Source organism: Rhinolophus ferrumequinum, chromosome 8 (genome assembly GCF_004115265.2).
Source record: "Rhinolophus ferrumequinum isolate MPI-CBG mRhiFer1 chromosome 8, mRhiFer1_v1.p, whole genome shotgun sequence".
NCBI classification, from domain to species: Eukaryota; Metazoa; Chordata; class Mammalia; order Chiroptera; family Rhinolophidae; genus Rhinolophus; species Rhinolophus ferrumequinum.
This window is the reverse complement of record NC_046291.1, coordinates 57,921,622-57,941,795: the sequence shown is the minus strand read 5'-3', so window position 1 is coordinate 57,941,795 and position 20,174 is coordinate 57,921,622. Positions and strand designations below refer to the sequence as shown.

Genomic DNA, 20,174 nt, shown 5'->3' with positions numbered 1-20,174 from the left:
GAGAGATGTACCTAAAGTGAAATACTTGAGAGAATGACAAGTAACTGGAGGAGGGATAATTATTGTCAATAACAAAATCTGGTCTTCAAGTAACAATAAGTAATGATATGACTTAAAAAAATAGTACTACATAGTGTTACTAAGGTTATGAACATTATCGCTGGAAGTATGTTAAACTGGTTGTTGTCCACTCTGAAATGCTGCTTGCTTCTGTTTCCCAGGTAAATGCACATCTCATATAGGTTTACTAAAAATTTTACTACTGGAGGCAAGAAGAGCTTTACATCTCTGAGTAGGACCACATAAATGAGATTTCAAAAGAATTATACAACTGATTTTTTTAAACATTTTATTTCATTATATTAATAAACACCATGTATAGTTTTGCTCAGTAGTTAAGAGCTCTGGGTCTGGAGACTGACTGCCTGGCTTCAAATCCTGAGTCCACTATTTATGAAGTGTGATTTTGGGAAAGTTACTTAACCTCTCTGGGGCTTCACTTCCCCATCTGTAAAACAAGGCTAACATTGTACCTGGCTCACTGGTTCTTTGAATATTAAATGAACTATGTTTGAGTTATACCCAACGCTGCCTGACAAAATATGTTCACAACAAATGTTATTTTTGTTATCACTGTCACTATTCTTACTAGGTGGTCAACTGAAATGCCATTAAAATACATTATGATATTGCTCATCTGATTAAATTAGATATGGAAATGTATCTTTAATGGCAGCAAATAGTTATATAATACTTTACAGTTCTAAAATGTCTTTCATCTACATTATAATATAACATAATATAATAAGCTTCATACCACACTTTTAAATTCCAGAACTTCTCCATTAGTTTCTTACATTAGCTCCTACTATCCTAAGAATAACAAACTATCTTTTTCTTCAATATCACCTCAATATTCATCTTTATAGACATTTCCTAAAGGAAAGCAGTGTAGCCAGCATTAATGAGTAAGCATTCTAGATGTCACTCAAGGTGGGTTATAGCCACCATGAATAAATCGAGGTCCACGCCTCGTTCTCAGACAGGGAGGCAATAAAAACTGGCTTTGTTAGCACACACAGAACAATTCTGTCTCCAAGTGGCAGACTCACATCAACCAAGCTTGAAAGCCTGGAATATAAAATCAGAATGTCAATTTATTTATTCACAATGAGACATATTCCTGTCACATGGACTGAAAAAAATTGCAATAGCGTAACTAGCACAATCTTTCCTTTTAAGCAGAAGGAAGACAAATTATAGTAAGAAGGGTCTTTGCTGAGGTTGGAGTATAAACAAGCCAACTTAATAAAAAAATTCATAATGTTTTAAGACATGTCTGTTAGGTAGCCCAATGTAGCCCCTCTAAAATGAAACGTCCTTCAATTTTGGAGAAAAATGCCTTCAGGCAGGGCTGCTACTAAAGATCTGTCTCCCTTGGAAAATGCTAATGTTTATCTTTTTATTATTCTCTTCCCCTAACCCCAATCTTACTAATTCCCTTAAAAACACTTCCTTTCTTTAATTAGCAAACACATTTAGTCATCTCAGAGTAAGTAATACCCTGTCTTGTGCAAGTTATCTTTGTTAATACATAGTTTAAGTCAATAGTTTTCAGAGGAGAATCGTCTTTTAGTTTCTTGAGGGATGTTGCACTGTCGTCATTGCGTGTAACAATACAGTAACTACATATCAAAATTTTCTTTATCAATTCTATAGTAAAGTGCTGGAATAGATTACTTTTAGAAATATATACTAAATGCCACCTTTCATGAAACTACTTTAAAGGGAAAAAGAAATGACCTGTTTATTTAATTTTGTTTTATGCTTTTAACTAAAACATTTTAAAGCTTGCTACTCAAAGTATGGCCCATGTATTAGCAGCATGAGTCTCTCGGGGCCTTTTTAGAAATGCAGGGTCTCTGGTCATACCCCAGATCTATGAAATCAGAATCTGTATTTTAGCAATATCCTCAGGTGATAAGTATGTACCTACATGCAAGTTTGAGAAGCACTCCTTTAGAGCAACAGGGATAAGTTCCTGTCTGAATGGTTGATTGTCAGTTTCTTTAGCCATCACTTATCATATACATTTAAATTGTATACTGTTTAAAGAATGAAATTTCATTAGCCATTTCTTATAAAATGGCTGGCTTTGACTAATGAAGGTGTTCAAAGTCTTCTTTAATCCGTAACCCATCAACTCATGGTGATATTGATTTATTTTTATTTCTACACAGACCTGTTTTTATCTTGTGAATCTGAAATATAAATTGTGGTTACAAGATGCCAAAATACTCAATTAGAAAGCATAGAATCTATAATTAATTTTAAAAAAAATCTTGTGAAATACTACACAGCTTGTTTAACTTAAAAAAAAAGCTAATTCTGACAAAAATCATGGTTAGTCTAGCACTAGGAAGGCAAAGTGATAACTGTTTATCATTTTGTGATGTTTTAACAATATGTAGGTGTTCCAGAATCTAGCCTGTCACAAATTAAGTAAAGTTAGAGAAGCTCCAAATCGTATTCCAGATTAGTGGACAAAATATATATATACATATATATATATACATATATATATATATATATACATATATATATATATATATATATACAAATCGTATTCCAGATTAGTGGACAAAATATATATATACATATATATATATATATATATATATATATACACATACACACACACACATGTCTGGGTGAATGTGCTTCTCATTGTATTATTTTCCTCTAGGAGCCTTCTAAGTAAAAGATTATTACTCTCTAGAATACAAATGTATTGTGAAGAAACTCAAGCCACGTAAGAACTGAAAAATAAGAAGTATATCTGCCTGTAAGTCTTCTTTTGCCTGCCTATGATTGTATTGTCTACCATGTGCTTAAATATGTCAGCGATAACAGACATTTTGCTTTGTTGACATCAGTTTTAATTTTGGCTATCTCAGTTACTGTGAAATTGTAGGAATGGTTCATCTTTCCATATCTTTTCACTGTAGCCAAATCTTGACTTTATTTCTTATAAGTGTTTCTACTTATTATGGTATAAAATCTTTAAATGATGATGCAGTATATATATGAGCCTGAGAAAAATATATTACAATATTTAAATACTTAAATTTGGAAGTATAACTCAACTTTCGGAAGTGTAAAACCACACTCACTTTCTTACTGATGTAGTACGTGTCCAGGTCCTCCAAGGGCTCTGACACCATCTCTGGAGGAATATCTCCATAAATAAATGGAAGGGTTTTTCCAGCTTCCAGGTCACCATTTGGCTTTGGTTTGTTCTCATCATCATTGTCTTGTTCTCTCTTGGGCTTCTTGGCTTTCTCTTCTGCAGCACGTTTTTCGATAGCAGCAAGAGATTCTCTAGTAAAAAGGCGGAAGCTTTCAGGTCCCGGGGGTACCAGCAGTGCCTGTGCCATCTTTTCATCCTGCACATTTAATTACGTTTAGCTTTTTGCATAAGAATTGCCTACAAAAAAAATGCATGAGAGAGAGAGGAAAGAAAGTGAATAAGATAGATTAAGAAAATCAACCAAGATGTTATTTAACGTTTCTTCTAGTAAGTTTTAAAAGTATAAACATAAAGTAGTGCTTTTAGTGCCGCATTACAAATTTCAACTTGGAAACCTCATCATTCAATCTAATTTTCAATAAGCCGAGTTTATAAGTCTATCACAAGTCTGTTCTGAGACCTTTGAGCCAAAATATACTAGAGTACACTTTTGGTAAAAGAGTAATGCCAGTAACGCTTGTCAATAAAATACTTCAGGGCCCATTATTTCTCTCCCCCCTCCTTTTATCACATCTTACAAACTCTCCAAATAAAGAAATACTGGTACAGTAGTGCCTAAGTTTTAGAACATTTCAGAACTTGAACAGACTTCCAGAATGGATTGCATTAGAAAACCGAGGTACCACTGTACATCCCTGACTCATCAAATCTCAAGATAGGAAAGAAGTTTTGCTTAACCCAGGAAACAGAGTTTTCTTTTAGCTTTTCACTTTGGATCCTTCTGAGGCAATGCAGAATATATGTACTTCCTACTCTAGTCTGCTGTTCTTTAACTCTTTCAAGACAATTTTCATATTCTTCCTGAATCTTTCATTTGGTGTAGTGGTTAAAAGCATGGACTGTGTGTTATGGAGCTAGACTCCCTCTGTTCTAAACGCTGGCTCTGCCACTTATGAGATATGTGTCTTTGCAAAATGTAGCCACTCAGTGCTTCAGTCTTCATCTATAAAATGGGATAATATGAAAACTGATCCCCCCCAGGTCATTGCAAGGAAAAAGTGAATTAATTTACATTAAGCGTCTAGAATACTTTCTGGCATTAGTAAACACTATATTAGTGTCAACTATCATAATCTAATTATCTTCCATTCCTCCAGCCATTTCTTCTGTTGTGGTTTCAAACATCCTCATAATTCAAGCCACTCTCCTTTAAATAAAGTCTTGATATGCTGGAACCACAGCCTACCATTGAGCTTCAGGAAGGGGCTGGGAAGTGGAGAGCAGGCACATTCACAGGTGCCTACCAGCTGGCTGAGAGAGGAAGGGAGGGAAAGCAGGCATGTGGAGTGGCCCTGCTCAGTTTCCCAGGGAAGGGAGAAAAATTTTTTCTGCTAGAGGTGTGACAGAACTGTCAAAACTACGGGAAATCAGCTACATAAATTTTGAAACATAAGTTAACAGTTATTTTGCATTGTGTCAAAAATCACATTTTAAAAATCAAGATAGAAAATAGAAACAATAACAACAACATATGAGTACATCAGTTATCTTGCAGAACGATCTAAAATAAAACCACAGCATCAAAGTATCTTCAAAGTCATCTGTGACATTTTCCCTATCCCCAGCCACCCACCTGCCTCCGCCCCTGCACTTATTCTAGTCTCCATAGTAGTTTATCCCTAAATGGCTTTCTGATTTGAGCAGTTTGTTGCATTGATGTACTGAGGTTATAGAAAACAAGAAGTTCTAGATCTCATAGTAACATAAGAAAAATTATATAGGTTACTATATGATTTCTGAGTTACTCATTCTCTAGTCTGTTCTAATGACAAAAAGGATTTCAATAGCTCTGTCTTTTTAGTGAATTTGTATTTATAATATGACATTGTCGTTATATCCCTGTTACGATGAAGATATATTCTAAATAAGTTATAAAATATCAGACTTGTCAAAAAATTATACCATTTCCCCTACTAGTTCTGGAAAAGAACTTCTGATCTGAGGTGGGACAGAGTTTTTTTTGTTGTTGTTGGTTTTGGTTTTTTGTTTTTGTTTTGTTTTTTACTCCATTAAGTGGTATGTGAATGTAAATCAGAACGTTTGAGAACAGTTATTTTATTTTACTCAAAAGTCAATCAGTGATTTATTTTGTGCCTTATAAATTTATGGCTGATGGCACAAAGTAGAATTAATGTTTTCAACTGTTTTATGTCCTTTTCAATGGCCACATAGACAACCCAGCTCTAGGCATTGTGGAATAATCACAGCTTTTCTACTTTTGAGTGTGGAATGAGTTCACCCTTAACTGCAAGCCTTAAACACCCAGAGATGTGTAATACATCTGTCTCTCATCACCTGTCATGAATTGAATGGATAAGTTTCTTCCCAAGTGCTAAATGAAGATGAAACAGCAGGACAAACATGTCTTAAAAAATGTCTGTGAAATATGGTTGCTTTCTTAGGTAAGAATAAGATTACTTTTACATTTGAGCATTTAGTTGAACAGATTTGGGTTTTTTTTATTGACAATGGAATGAAAAAAACAGATAGCAATTGCAATCAGAGACTGGGTTAGTATTGAGTCTGCCAATAATAGTTTGCCCATGTCATTTCACCTTTCTCAACCTCAGTGCTATCAAAGTGCCTTATCGTAAATATGGCAACTCTTTGCCATAAAGGAATAACTAATTTTACTCATTTAATTGGAGTCTCCTGATTGCCAAATTTTAAAATGAAATTAGGTTAAAAATACCTAATGTGGACTTCTTTCAATAATCTTTACAGATGATTCTGATTTCTCTGAGATGATGTGGAGCAAGGAATGTCATAAAACTGAAAATTTATTTAAAAAAAAAATAATCCTTTACCTTCATGTTCATTTATCAAGACTAGAACAAAGAATTTGAGCCTTGGACAGAAGGAAATAAAGAAATCTCTTTGAAATTCTCGTACTATTGTCTCTTAAATCCTAAGAAGACAGCCCAGTTCCAGACTCTCAGCGTCTCATCTTCCTTTGCAGGGGCAACTATTTGGACAGGCTGAGACATTAAAGATTGCAATGAGTAGAGTTTCTCATGCCTTCACCTGCTGCTTTACTGTTTAGAAACATCTCATAGTTCTTTGCAAGTTCTATTTTAGTATTTTTCCTCTTCTTTCTTGTTCTTTGTGAGCCTGTTATACAGAACTCTTACATAATTTTATATCCCTATTAAAGCAGACTTTTAAAAATTAATTCCTACCGATGCGTTGGTGTAGAATATATATTATTAATGAATATATGTGCATTATAATTTATTAAAATACATCAAATTTAATATACCAAATTTTCTCCAGAACTGTCCTTGCAAGGACAAAAAAAGAAAAAAGGTCTGAGATGATCTCTTTGATTAAAAACCAAAATGTCTGTGTGTATGTGTGCATGTGTGTGAGTAAAGCAAAAGCATCCCTCTGCTAATCAATAAAAAAGATTGTGATTCAAAATATCCTCTTATAGAGTTTCAAACCTGGAAGGGAATTGGGATCATTTATTCAGACAATGTTTATTGAGCGACTACTATGCATCTAAGCTGTGCTTGAGGTAGGCACCTATGGTCCCTGCCATAAGGACCTGAGAGACAGATGTTTATACAATAATGATAATACAATTATATGCAGCTGGCTTTTGTCTGCACTGCATAAAAGGGAGCAATTTATTCTGCCCAGAAGGGAGGAAGGGGTATGTTTCAGAGAAGTTTCCCAGAAGAAGTGATATTGGGGTAGGTTTCTTAGACTGGTTGGGATTTGACCAACAGCTGGGGTGGTGGTAGTTGGGGTGGATTAGTAGAATCTCTAAGAAGGGAGACAGCACGTACATGGACCCAGAAATATGAAAGAACATGGGGAGTTTTGAGGAACTATAAGGAGTTTATTATGTGTGAAGACCAACCAGCCCAAAAAGAAGTGGTAAACTTAGAAAGGACTGGAAAATTAGGCAGGATAAATATAGATTATCAAAGGTTTGTACAGCCCTCTAAGGTAAGCCATGGATGTGGAGTAACATGATTAAATTGAAGATTAGAAAGATGCTGACAGTATGAAGTGTAGACAGGTGGGGAGTGATCCTAGAGCAATGGTTTTAAGAAGTTTTGGTTTCAGGATCCCTTTATAATTTTAAAATTATTAATGATAATGTCCTCATAGAGCTTTTGTTTATGGATGGACTTATCTAACCATACTTATCATTGTTTAAATTAAAATAGAAAACTTAAAAACTTTTATTAAATAACAATAATAAACCCTGGTATATTTATGTATAAAACAGATGTTTAGTAAATGTAACTATATTAACCAAACAAAAAGAATTGAGTGAGAAGAATGAATTTTACATTTGGGTAAATCTCTTTACTGTCTGACTGAATAGAATATAGCTAGATTCTCATTGTGCTTCTGAGTTCAATCTGTTGTGACATGTTGTTTTGATTGTAGTACACAAAGAAAATCCTCATATATATATACATATATCTGGAAAAGGAATCTTATAATTTAATTGCCTTTACAGGCCATTGTGAATATTCTTTTATACCCACCAAAACTACAAATGGTAGTTTCTTAAATTAGTTTCAATGTGGAATATGAAACTTTATCAATTAACTTTTGATTGATCTTGCCCTTTGCATGGATTCTGTACCGTCATGTATGAATCATTTGGAAAATATTGGCACATTATTATGCAGTTTTCACATTTGTTAACATCATCATTGATCTGATGAGAAAAGTCATAATGTACTGGGGAGGTTGTCAGCTCCTCGTGACAGGTGAAAGTTTTCCAAAATTCCAGTTTCCACTTGAAAGCTCGTTTTAACACTGTCAACAAACGCCGTTATTTGCTTTTCCTGAGGTGACAGGCTTTTCCTTTGTTCATTTTTGAGAAAATATCTGCTAAATACCTGAGTTTGAATAACCATAGTTTGTCAGTTCCTTTTTCAATGGTATTTCATGAAAAAAAAGGAGGGACTTATTTAGCTCCTGACTCACAAAATCACACAAGTGCTTTTTCGTGAGACAACCATGGTGCTTCCGTATGCAGCAGAAATATTTTATGTATTCTTCCCATTTCATCATATAGAATATTAAAAATATGTGTTCTTTAGGCTCAAGAGTTAATAAAATTACAATATTTACTGCTTCATCAAAGATTTTCTTAAGTGAGCTGGCATTTTTTTTCCTCACATTAAGTGTGTGGTGAAGAAAACAAGGACTACTACAATTTGATGCCATTGCTTTGACTCCTGCTAAGCCATTAGCAGTTTTGCACCCATGACTTTTGCAGTATCCATGCAAATGCCAAAACAGGGAAAAGAAGCAATGACATCTTGGCATTGTTAAGAAAGAATCTAGACCTCACAGTCCCTCCTGAAAGGGATTCAGGAACCCCCAGTTGTCTGCAAACCACCCTTTGAGAACAGCTGCTCCAGAAGGAAACAGATGGATACCAGTAGTCTAAGGAAAAGGGCAAGAGATTTTGACCCAAGCTCTACTCTTTAAGGGCATAGACTTGGCAGTCAGGACTGTATTCAATCCTTAGCTATGCTATGTGAACTTGGACATGGTTTTTTATCCTTTACAATCTTCGGGTTCCCTATTTGCACATTACCTGCATTATCAGGAAATACTGATAGCACATACTTCAAAGAGGTAATGTGACATTTAAGTGAGAAAATGCACGTAGAGGGTGAGCACAGTGCCATCAATAAGATAGTAGGCCATCAATAAATCAGGGAGAAAACAAACCATGGCCAGAGGACTGTATTCAAGGCAATTAGGGGACAGAAAATCAATGCGATTTTGTGATGACTTGAGATGAGAGGGGAAGAAGGAAGAGGTATGGGGTCAAGCTCATTCCCAGATTTCTGATTTGAGCCCCAAGTTGTCATTAATCCAACACAGAAGTGAAGGTTTGTAGGGTACAGTAATAAATTCTGCTTGGGATTTATTTTGTTTGAGATGCCTATGATACCACTGGGTGTATAATTATAAAATATGGGTCCAAGACTCATGAAAGCTATCTAAGCTGGAAAAATATTGATTAAGAAGTCAATCATTGAAACTGAAGTTAAGAATATGCATTACATTGTCTAGGAAAAAATTGGAAAGATGAAGAGGCAGGACTCCTGTGACAACCAATGTTTAAGGAGAGGGAACACAGACAATGAAGTCAGAATAGTTATATGGATTCCAAAAGAGGAATTTCCCAAACACTAATTAAAAGCATATATTGGATATGACAGTTAGTCCAACTCCCTGCCTTTAAAGTAAATGAGGAACAGGCACAGAGAAGCTAAGTAATCTTCACTGAAATGTCTACTAACAAACACAAATTGTTGCTCTGAGGCAAAGCATTTTCCACACATTCTATTCTTAACTGACTTTTCTTATTATACTTGACATTTTTATCTTGAATCTTACTATTGTGTGCTTTGATTTTAAAGATCTAGGCTGTCCATGAACAACAACAGTAAAATAGATTTGTATAATTCAATTCAGCTTTCCAGGCCCCCATATCTGTATACTATGATACAAACATAAGCTTTTGAACTATATGAAGTCATACTTGTCAATGAATCAAAATCTGAGAAAAATGGAATGGTAAACATTTGAGATATGCTGTGGCATTACTGAGGCAAAGACACAAGTTGTGTTCATTTTTTTCCGTTAGTCATATAGGCCATGAATTCTCATCTTGACGAATTTTCCAGAATAGCAGACAGTTTGGCGAATTGCATTGATCTATAACCTGTTAGTATCAATAGTCTCTTATTCTCTCTCTCTTTCTCTCTCTTGATTATGGTACAGACAAAATTGATTAGTGTTCTGATCTATTCCCACAACAAAATTATGCCAGAAGCTGTAAATTTGCCATCTGCAAGGATGGAATGTTGCTCTGTGTCATACAACTTGACAGATCAGAAAAAAAAAAAAAATCCACAAAGTACTTTCGAGTTCTTGATGATGAGAGAGAGAGTTGTCAGGGAAAGACTGGGTCCACTTCTGAGGAAAGGTTGTGTTTTCTTGGTATCAACAAAAGAGACTGTTATAGGAAGGGCATAATCTAAAAGACAAGATGGACCAATTAACTACCCTCCTATTGAAGAAAGTTATTAATTTTTTCAAAAGGAATTTTCATTTTGTGTTAGTAATTGTCTAGTATTTACCATATATTCTCAGGCAGCATATGTGACCAAGAGCATAACATATTATTGAAGGCATTCACAGAGCACTCAGCACATTTTGATAGCCATTGGACACTCTCCAAGGTAGAATTAAATACTACTTTCCATATTTCAAAACAGTTTTGAAATAATACCAGGTTGGTGTACTGATCTAACCAGGTGGCTTTGAGGATTAAATAATAATAGCCAAAACTGTTGAATGATTACTGGGTCTCTGACATTCTTTCATGTAATTTATTCATACTAACTTACTTAATTGCCTTTATAATCTTATGAGATCGGTGCTATTATGATTCCCATTTTACAGATTAAAAAACCTGGGTGCAGGTAAATTGGATAACTTGTCCAAATTACAAAAGCAGTAAGTCAAGGAGCCAGGATTTGAACGCAGGTAGTTTGAGAAGTAGTGTGGGCCCCAAGCCTGCAAAATGAAATTTTTAGTTCATGTTTTCTGAAACAGAATTAGGGTGAGTCAGCTACTTTATGGGAAGGTTACTATATATACAGCCCTGTGTTATGAATGAGGTGGTGCAACCTAAGAAATGAAATAATATAGTCTTCACCTTTGTTGTAATGCAGAAGATAAACAAACAAACAAACAAACAAAAACAGGAATGAATTAGTAAAAAACATAAAACCCACATCTAATAGATATATGTTTACATGTGTGTTTAGCTCTTCAGAGTTATTTAAAGGTAAATAAAAAGCCTACGCTAGCTTCTGTTATATCATATACCATCTTTCTGTCAGTATGGTGTTGAGGAATTCAGCATTACTATTGGTACTGTATGAAGAAACCTATCGAGAAAATAACTAGAGCAAAGATACCACTATGCCAGGGCCGACTACAAATGAAATGTACACTTTCTGTACCATTGTTCCTTTCTTATTAGCTAAATACATGATTGTCCACACATAAATATTATTTATTGGCTTGCTAATTATTTAGTAAGAGAATCTATGTCTGCCTGTCTCTACCCGATTCAATGCCATGGCTCTGAAGAAAAATGGCTGAGTATGAAAGCACGAGCTCATCTCTATCTTCAGAGCAATTTTTATCTTGGAAACAATATTTAGCTTTTAGAAGATGATGTTCCCTGTGACTTTGTTCTTATCAGACAGATATAAACTCAGAAAAACAACTGCTAACTAATAACAACAATTAAGCCAACATTCTAATAGACAAATCAGCATCATGGGTTTTATTATAATAGCTCCTGAATTTTTCTCCTGTATGTTTACAAATTGAAATAAATTGTGTGTTCAATCCCCAACATCCATCCCACTCCAGATACCTCCTCCAAGTCCCTTGCCAATCATTGGTTAAAGAGTCCGGTTTGTGGTCCAATTATGGCCAACATATGGTGAGGGAAGTCCACCAAGTAGGTGTCTGTAAAAGGTTTCTTCACTCCTCAGCAAGAGACCAAGGAGAAGATGGAAATCTTGTCCATGCATCTTATTGCATAAGGATATGATAACATGGCACTACTTCAGTCAACTTACAACCAGAAGGGATGACATTCTGAAGGCAAGCTGACAGACTGAGGGTGGCAGATCACAGAGACAGAGAAACCCCTGGGCTCTTGATGGATCACTCAGTTATTGTACCCAAACAACCTCTGGCACTGCTTGTTATGTTCAATAAACATCCTTCTTAACTAAGGCAATTCTAGACAGCTTTTCTTGTTAGTAGCAGTTGATACCCCAAACAAATAAATACTCCTTGGTTGATTCAAAAACTTGGCCAGTCCAGAAGCCAGCTTACTAACCACATATTTGATATCCTTTACCCCATGCAAACAGGTGATCTATGGATCCAATTACAAGTAAATATAATAAAATTCAAGTACATACAGTCCTGGGTTATCTACTGAATACACAGTGAATATCTTTCTTAAAAGAAATATAAAACTGGATTAGTCTCTCTTACATCAATAGCCTTTGGCATCATTCCACTTACTGAGGTCATCTCTGCCAGGTCTTTAAGTGTTTACCCCTTTGGAGGAACAAACCAACAAGGAGAGAGGAAATCACATTCCTGCCTTTTTTTTGTCCTGATTCAGTTGTCCTTGTTAGCTAATAGAGATTTTAGTTTACTTTCCACAAACATGAATTTGTACCCACTAGTAGTTTAGGTACCTTAGATAATCACAGCACCTTTTTCCGGAACTGCTCCAGGCCACTTCTGGGAATTATCTCATTTGTTCTTACACTATCCCTAGAAGAGGTTCTGTATTTTTATTTCAGTAAGCCACTCTGCCACAAATCCTTGACAGATATCTCATCCCTGATGAACTGTGATGTGGCTTGGCGTCAGCTTTCTAGCTTCATGATCTGTGTGGAAAGGGAACACAGGTGAAGTTAGTCCAGCATCTTTGACATTTGGTCTGAAGTGGGTGGTGTGTGGCTCTGGGTTTTCGCACTTTGTTTACTTGTAGCACTAGGTTGAGAAAGCAGGATTGATGCAAAGCAGGATTGATGCAAAGCAGGTTTTTGACCCTGTCGGCAGTGTGCCCTGGTGTGCTCAAGGAAGGATGGGGCCAGGAACCACTGCCCGGATCCTGCGGCAGAGGTGGGGCTCTCCTTCCTTCTTTGGCAGCTTGATTCATTTATTCTTTCTGAAGACATGCTGGAGCTCCAGAGTATCTTCCTGTTCTTCTCCTTCTACTTCTTTCCCTTCTCTACCCTCTTTACTTCCCTTTTTTCCTTTTCTTCAAATGCCAGAAAGACCAAAGAGGCAGACCAGTGGAACGTGTGGTCCACATTGGTGTTGTGGGTCATTATTCTAGTTCCTTTTCAGCTCCTTTCCTGTTCACCTAAAATCCCATTTGATGGTATGACTAAGATAATACCAATAAATAGTATTCAGTGACTTCTAAGAGTATGTTTTAGACAAACAGAGTTTAGAAAAACCAACACGCTAAATCAAGGCGTACTATTAACCTAAATATAACAATCTGATGTCATTTTCCTGTCAGTGAAATGTCAGTGAAATCAGTGATGGCTTAGCCCAGTTCAACTAATAATTATTTCTAGGGACAATATATGTAATTTTAAAATCAGCTATTGATGTTTAAAACAATATTTACTTAAGTTAATTTGTACAATGCCCATAAAGCCAAATTGATTATGGATTCTTACCAATAAATCCCCTTTTATAAGTTATTACGACAAAAAAAGACCACCATTAAATCTCACTTTTTAGTTTTGTACATGGTGTATTAAAATCTTTGTCTCCAGATGAGAACTCACTTGTAAACCATCAATCTTTTCCCGAATTTGTCATCAGAGTGATCTTTCCAAAATATGTATCCTAGCCTTATTAAAAATCTGTCATTGGCTCTCAGTAATTTATAGTCACTTGAGCAAAGTGTGCAAGTGCCTTTATGATCTGGCCTCTGCCTTTCCTCCCTTACCTTTCACTTTGTAGTAACACAAACCTGGTTCTGTGATTTGCTAGCTGTGTGACAGTGAACATGTACTTAATTTTTAGCTTCCCATCTGTTAACAGGATTATAATCTAGCGAAACAGAGTTGTTAAAATTAAATGAGATTATACACACATACACACACACATGCACGCACACATAAACCCATTTGTATACTAGATGGTATAAAGTAGGTTTGCCATAAAAGCTGGAGGTTTTAGTAATATTAGAAGAAGCAATAAGAGTAAAGTAGTATTGTAGTTATTATTTTCTATAAAATGACAGTAATACTAATAACACCCATCAAACAGACACATGAATCAGAGCTTGAAGCATTAATTAAATAAATTTATAGCCCTTCAATAAATGTGAGATCCCTCTTCTTTACAGCCACAAGCTTCATAAATGCTGCTTCTCTTCATGGCACATAACTAACTGGGTTTTAAATAACTTGGTCTCTAGCCTGACATATATAGTAACTATAATGTTAAATAACCAAAATGTCAATTTAGATACATTTCCAAAGTACTTGAGGTCTTTTCTCTGGGTTCATGGAAGGGGATGATGTAAAGTGGGTTGAATATCAAAGAGGGACTAAGAAGTTAAGGGAATGGAGTTTGAGAAAGCATCCCAGATGGTTCTGATCTGCTTGCGATCCCTCTCTTCTCCCTACCCTTTTGAAAATTACTGAATCATGGATCAGAGAAAGTATACCTCATGGTCTGGGTTCCAAATGGGAAGATTTTTTCCCCAATCTCAAATATCCATGGAGAATAGCTGTGATTTCTGCATCTGTCCTCATGCTCCAATTTAGGCCTCACACTTCAAGTTGCATTATGTCTTAATATGATCCGTCTCGCTCATCTTTAAAAGCAGACCATGGCTATGGACACTACTTGAATTAAGAGACAACGAAGATTCTTTCAAGCAGTTCTGAACCTCAGCGAGAATAAGAAACAATAAGGCAACTTATTAAAGATACAGATTTCTGGGTTCAATCTCTATATATTCTGAAAAAAAAAGTTGGTCTAGGGCAAGTCCCAGGGACCTGCATTTTCTTTTTTTTTTTTAATTTATTGGGGTGACAATTGTTAGTGAAATTACATAGATTTCAGGTGTACAATTCTGTATTACATCATGGACCTGCATTTTCAACAAGCTCCCTAAATGAATTTGGTGCAGGTGGTACATGGATTACATTTTGAGAGGAATGAATAGAGGGAAAAGAATAGAGGTTACTAGGACTATGAGATGGGTGCTTTGTACAGTCAAGGGTGGAATTTAGCTCTCATTGTACTCAGTAAGTAAGAAAAAGTGGCTTTTTCCATATCCCATGGATTTTATTTTATTTTAGGAAAAAAAACAAAACAATTTTTAAAGACTGTATATAAAAAGACAAACTTTCTCCAAGAACTAAGCTGAGGAAACAAATTTTGCTTAAGATATAGCACAAGGAACATGAGGTAACATTGCTTGACAGATGTCTTAAATTTAATTTCACACACAAAAAAGCCCATACAAGATTTAATCAAATAAGTCTTCTGTTTGCTAAAATTAGTTAAATTCAATGAATCTCCTTTAGAAGGTGAAGAGATAAGATGATTGAGAAACTTTACTTTCTGATTATCTAATACAGTGTTGCCACTGGAGATCCTCCCAAAATGGATGGGCTGCCTTTGAAATTTTACCTTAATAGAATTTTAGCATTTTGGAAATTAAGGGGAAGTTCTTGCCACAAATGAGGAAGTGGTAGCTCAAAGAGCATGACAGAGGCTTTACCCTGAAAAGGGTAGGTATCAGATCACTAGCTGAGGAACCTTGGATAAAATTGCTTCGATTTTATTTTTCTTAACCCATTTTTATTTTTACTATTGATGTTATTAACTGTATACTAATAGCAACGATTGAATTTTAAAATGAGTTTGTTTATATTCACTTTTGTGTTATTTTAATTTATCCTACAATTTAGTTATCCTTGAAGATGTTCTAGTCCTCAGTGTTTTTTTGTTTGTTTGTTTTTATTTTTGTTTTTTAATTTTTATCTTACTCCAGCTCCATTGTTTTTAACCATCATTCCATCCCCTTAGCTTATCCTTTAACTATTTTTGGCCATTTATACTATTTTCTTTCCTTTCAATCGACTTTATCTTCTTTTATGTTGACAACATGCTGTACCTGCTTCAGAACTTTCCAGATCAAAACCATTTCTGTCATGCATTAGGAGTAAACCTCTGGGGACCCAGCTCTGTGCAAGGGCTGAAGCAGATCCAAAGCTGCTAACTGAGGAACAATCAGACTTTGCCAGCAACTACCTGGCAGCGTTTCCCCATGGGGAAGGGGCAGCCTTCCATCTGGGTGGGAACACTGGGTGGACCTTTACTGACTCAAATAGTCCTAGCCTAATAGCTGCTCATTTGTTTGTAAGATTTGAGCCCTTATCAAGGAGATAACTTCAAATGGCTATATCACCAAGATACTATGCAGTGAAAAACTAAAAGTTTGTGTCTATGAAGAAAACCATACATCCATTCCTCTGCATGTTCCAGACATTTTCCTGGATCAAATTTGACCATCAGGAGGCTTCATGGCCATCATATTCACTTAAAATCTGAGGTTTCTTTCTTTGAGTTACATGAAATTCATCCCTGCTTTTACTCTAAAAATGTTAAACCTAGGAGGGCTCAGAAGTAAATGTACATTCTAAAAGAGTAATTTCATTAATCAACAGACTTTAAGAAGTTTATTGTCTACATTTTCCTTTTCTTCAACTTCCTATTGTGCATTGATTAAAAAAAATAATACACCATTTACATCACTTTTTATAAAGAGGTAGGATATAATACATAAACGTCAAGTTTCTCTAAATATGTGATTTAAAAGATTTATTTGTTCTCAAATCTCTCTATGTGGGTCTATGATTCATATAAATAAACCATTTTCCTCAAGGACTATACTTAATTTTGTGATGAAAAATAAATGATAAAATTTAAACTTGGAAGCGCAGTATCCTAAAATTGAAAGGGATCTTTCAGGCCACCTAGTTTCATCATTTAAGTTTATACCAGTGGACCTTAATATTGAGAATCAGAATCACCTGGAGGACTTTTTGTTAAAACACAGCTTGCCAGGCCCCATCCCAGAGTTGCTGATTCTGTAGATATGGGTGAGGCCCCAAATTTTTCATTTCTTCCTCCCGCCTTTTTCCACCTCCCTTCTTCCCCCCCACCCCCTACCCCAGTTCAAACTATTGTTTCTCAGTCTAGTTGTGTAGGACACAGCTCCCTGGCCCATGCTGGGATTATGAGCCTTGCATTGCCCTGCGGCTGAGGCAATTGGTCGCCAGTCATTGGTCGGCCACTCACAGCAGCTCACAACAGCCCAGCTCCAGGGAGAGCTGTTGTTCACAATCTTAGCTGGAGAGGATGGGAATCGAACCGGCAACCTAGGCGTTAGGAACACGGCGCTCCAACTGCCTGAGCCACCGGGTCGTCCCAAATTTTGCATTTCTAACACACCCACAGATGATTCTGCTGACCCACGAATCACACTTTGGTAATAACTATCTAACGGAATCCAGAATTAAATGTTTTTTGAAGTTAGAAACGTGTGCCAATCACATTGCTCTCATTTTATGATTTCTCAAAGATTACAATCATAGCTTCTTATGAATCATTTGTTCATTCATTTAATGTCCTGCAGTATAATTCCTCTGAACCTGGAAACTTGAAATGATTTATGGCAGTATTTCACAGAAGCCTAACTGTCTCCCTACTTCCAGCCTGACTCCCCTACAGCCTGTTTTCACTCAGCTGTCACAGTGATTTGGGGAAAATCTATATCAAATCATGTTATTCCTCTGCTCAGAAGCCTCCAGAAGCTACTCAGAGAAAAAACCAAACTTGCAATTGCCTGTAAGGCCTTATGATATGATCTTCCAGCTACCTAGCCGAACTCATCTCTTCCTGGTGTCTGCCTCCCTCACTCCTCTCTAGCCAGATTGGCTTCTGCACACATCCTCTGCAAATGCCAAGCACACATATGCTGTTCCCTGTCTCACGAATGTTCTTTCTCTAGATAGCTGAATGCCTAACTCCCTCATCTTCAAGTCTTTGTCAAAAGTTTACCTTCTCAAAGAGACCTACTGCACTTCCCCTCCAGCTTCTTACCACACTCTGTTATTTCCAGAGCACTTGTCACCTTATTACCGTGTTTCCCCGAAAATAAAACCGGGCCTTATGTTAAGGTTTGCTCCAAAAGACACATTAGAGCTTATATTCAGGGGATGTCATCCTGAAAAATCATGCTAGGGCTTATTTTCCGGTTATGTCTTATTTAGGGGGAAACATGGGATGTAGTGTATAATTTGCTTATTTATAATGTTTATTATTATTCATGTTCGGTATCTCCTGGGTAGAACATAAGCCTTGCAGTAAGCAGAATATCATCAGATATCTGTTGAATACTATTACATAAAACAAGTTCTGCAGATGCCCTGTCCAATGTGGTAGCCGCTAGCCACATGTAGTCATTGAACACTGGAAATGTTGCCAATCCAAATTTGAAAATATAATATTTTGGACATATTGACTTAAATAAAATATAGCACATTCATAACATTAATGTCACTTGTTTCTTTTGTGTATTTTTAATTTTTTTTTTTGGTGTTAACATGTAGGAAATTTCAAGTACCTGTGTTAGTCTCATTATGTTTCTATTGAAGAGTGCTAGTATAGTGTGTATCTTTCCCTACTACTTTTCCCTCCTTCAAGCGATCAAACTCAAAACAAATGCATGAACTAAGAAGGGGGGTAATCCTCTATTCTGAGATGCTCTAAAAGGAAAAGTAGCTCTCTCTGGATCAATAATTTTTCAATTTTACTGTAAGAATGTTTTTTTTTGTCCTTAAGTCTTAGGATTTTGGACCAAGAAATACTGTAATGGAAAAGCTACTTGGCCCATAAGCAAACATTGTGTGTGTGTGTGTGTGTGTGTGTGTGTGTGTGTGTGTGTGTGTGTGCTTGTGCACACATATTTGTGGAGCAGAAACTACATTTCAATCTGAATACAACAGAACTGTAGGAAACTTTCTATTTTGACATAAATTGGTATCATGGCAAACAGAAAGCAAACAGCACTCTCAGACCAATGATCAATCCTTGAACCACATTCCCACCATACATCAGTTTGCTTCAGCCACAATAGTCCTCTGAGTGGCCCTCAGCCATGTTTCTCCCACTGCGTGGTGGTGCCGTGAGCTGTAAGCAGTTTCTGTCTAGGCAACCACGAACTGTTTACTGACTGTAATCAAAATGACAGTGCACTGTTTTCACAACCGAGTATTGAGTCGATTGCCTTTTTCACTTGGCAACCGGAGGAAACTTTAGAACTGGGCTCTTGAGGTACAATTTGCATTACTTCAAGATGGCGGTGCTTACTTCACATGTTTCTTGCACTGCTTTGAGATTTAAAATACAGAGGATTGAGTTTTATCTAGCATGGAGCAGAGAGGCTACAATCACTGCCTTCAGATCGGTGCCAGTGATAAAGTCCACTGGAGCACAGGTGGATTCAGCTGGGGCTGAAGTTCAGCTGTCATGTGATTCTTTACCAGCTAGAACCCAGCGACTGGAGGGGCCTTCCCTACCAAGCACACCCTACAAATAGATGGTTATAGATAGTACTGTGGAGTCGGATCATCCTGAGTGGTGCTGCAGAAGACAGTGCAACATAATGGAAAAGCATGCCCTATACCATCTTTTTAGAAACAACATTAAATGAAAAGATAAAGAAGAAAGAGAGGGAAGAAAACGGAAGGAAGGGAATGGAACTTGCACTTCATCGCCATCACATGCTGTGACATATAGAACACTCAACACCTTAGGTGGTCAATGTCTACATCTGTAAAAGAGAGGGAGAGAAGGGAAATTGACTAGTTCATTTGTAGTGCCTCTTTTATCTCTAAAACTCTCTTGTCCAGTGCCCAGACTCTGGGACTTTGTACTAGGTAGACTCCAACATGTATCTTTCCTGAGAGAGAGTGAACTGAGGGCACAGCGATAAATAGCCTTATACTCTGGACAGCAAGGATCTTTGAGTACTGGACTAATCATGTCACTGAAGGAGAGGCTCTCTTCACATTCAAATTACTTTAGTGAAGTAGGTGCTTGCTCAAATTTAAATTATATTTTTTGATGCGTCAATACTATGAATGCCTTGAGTGGAGCATAGCTGGGAGGTTGATTGCTGAAAAGAACTACTCCCTGAATCCTAACTCTAGAATTTCAATTC

General features: G+C 36.4%; 1 protein-coding gene across 7 annotated transcripts in view; it reads right to left on the bottom strand.

Moving 5' to 3' along the window:
* Positions 1–20,174, bottom strand: part of SCN3A (sodium voltage-gated channel alpha subunit 3) — a 104,078-nt gene that overhangs the window by 73,997 nt on the left and 9,907 nt on the right. For 5 of the 7 annotated variants that reach the window (XM_033112585.1, XM_033112588.1, XM_033112582.1 and 2 more), the window contains exons 2-3: positions 12,598–12,792; positions 3,174–3,487 (exon numbers count right to left, since the gene is read on the bottom strand). In XM_033112585.1, the coding sequence (XP_032968476.1) occupies positions 3,174–3,437 (264 nt within the window). In that variant the 5' untranslated portion in view covers positions 3,438–3,487; positions 12,598–12,792. The remainder of the gene's footprint in view (positions 1–3,173; positions 3,488–12,597; positions 12,793–20,174) is intronic. The other 2 variants (XM_033112583.1, XM_033112584.1) reach the window with 2 other exon arrangements.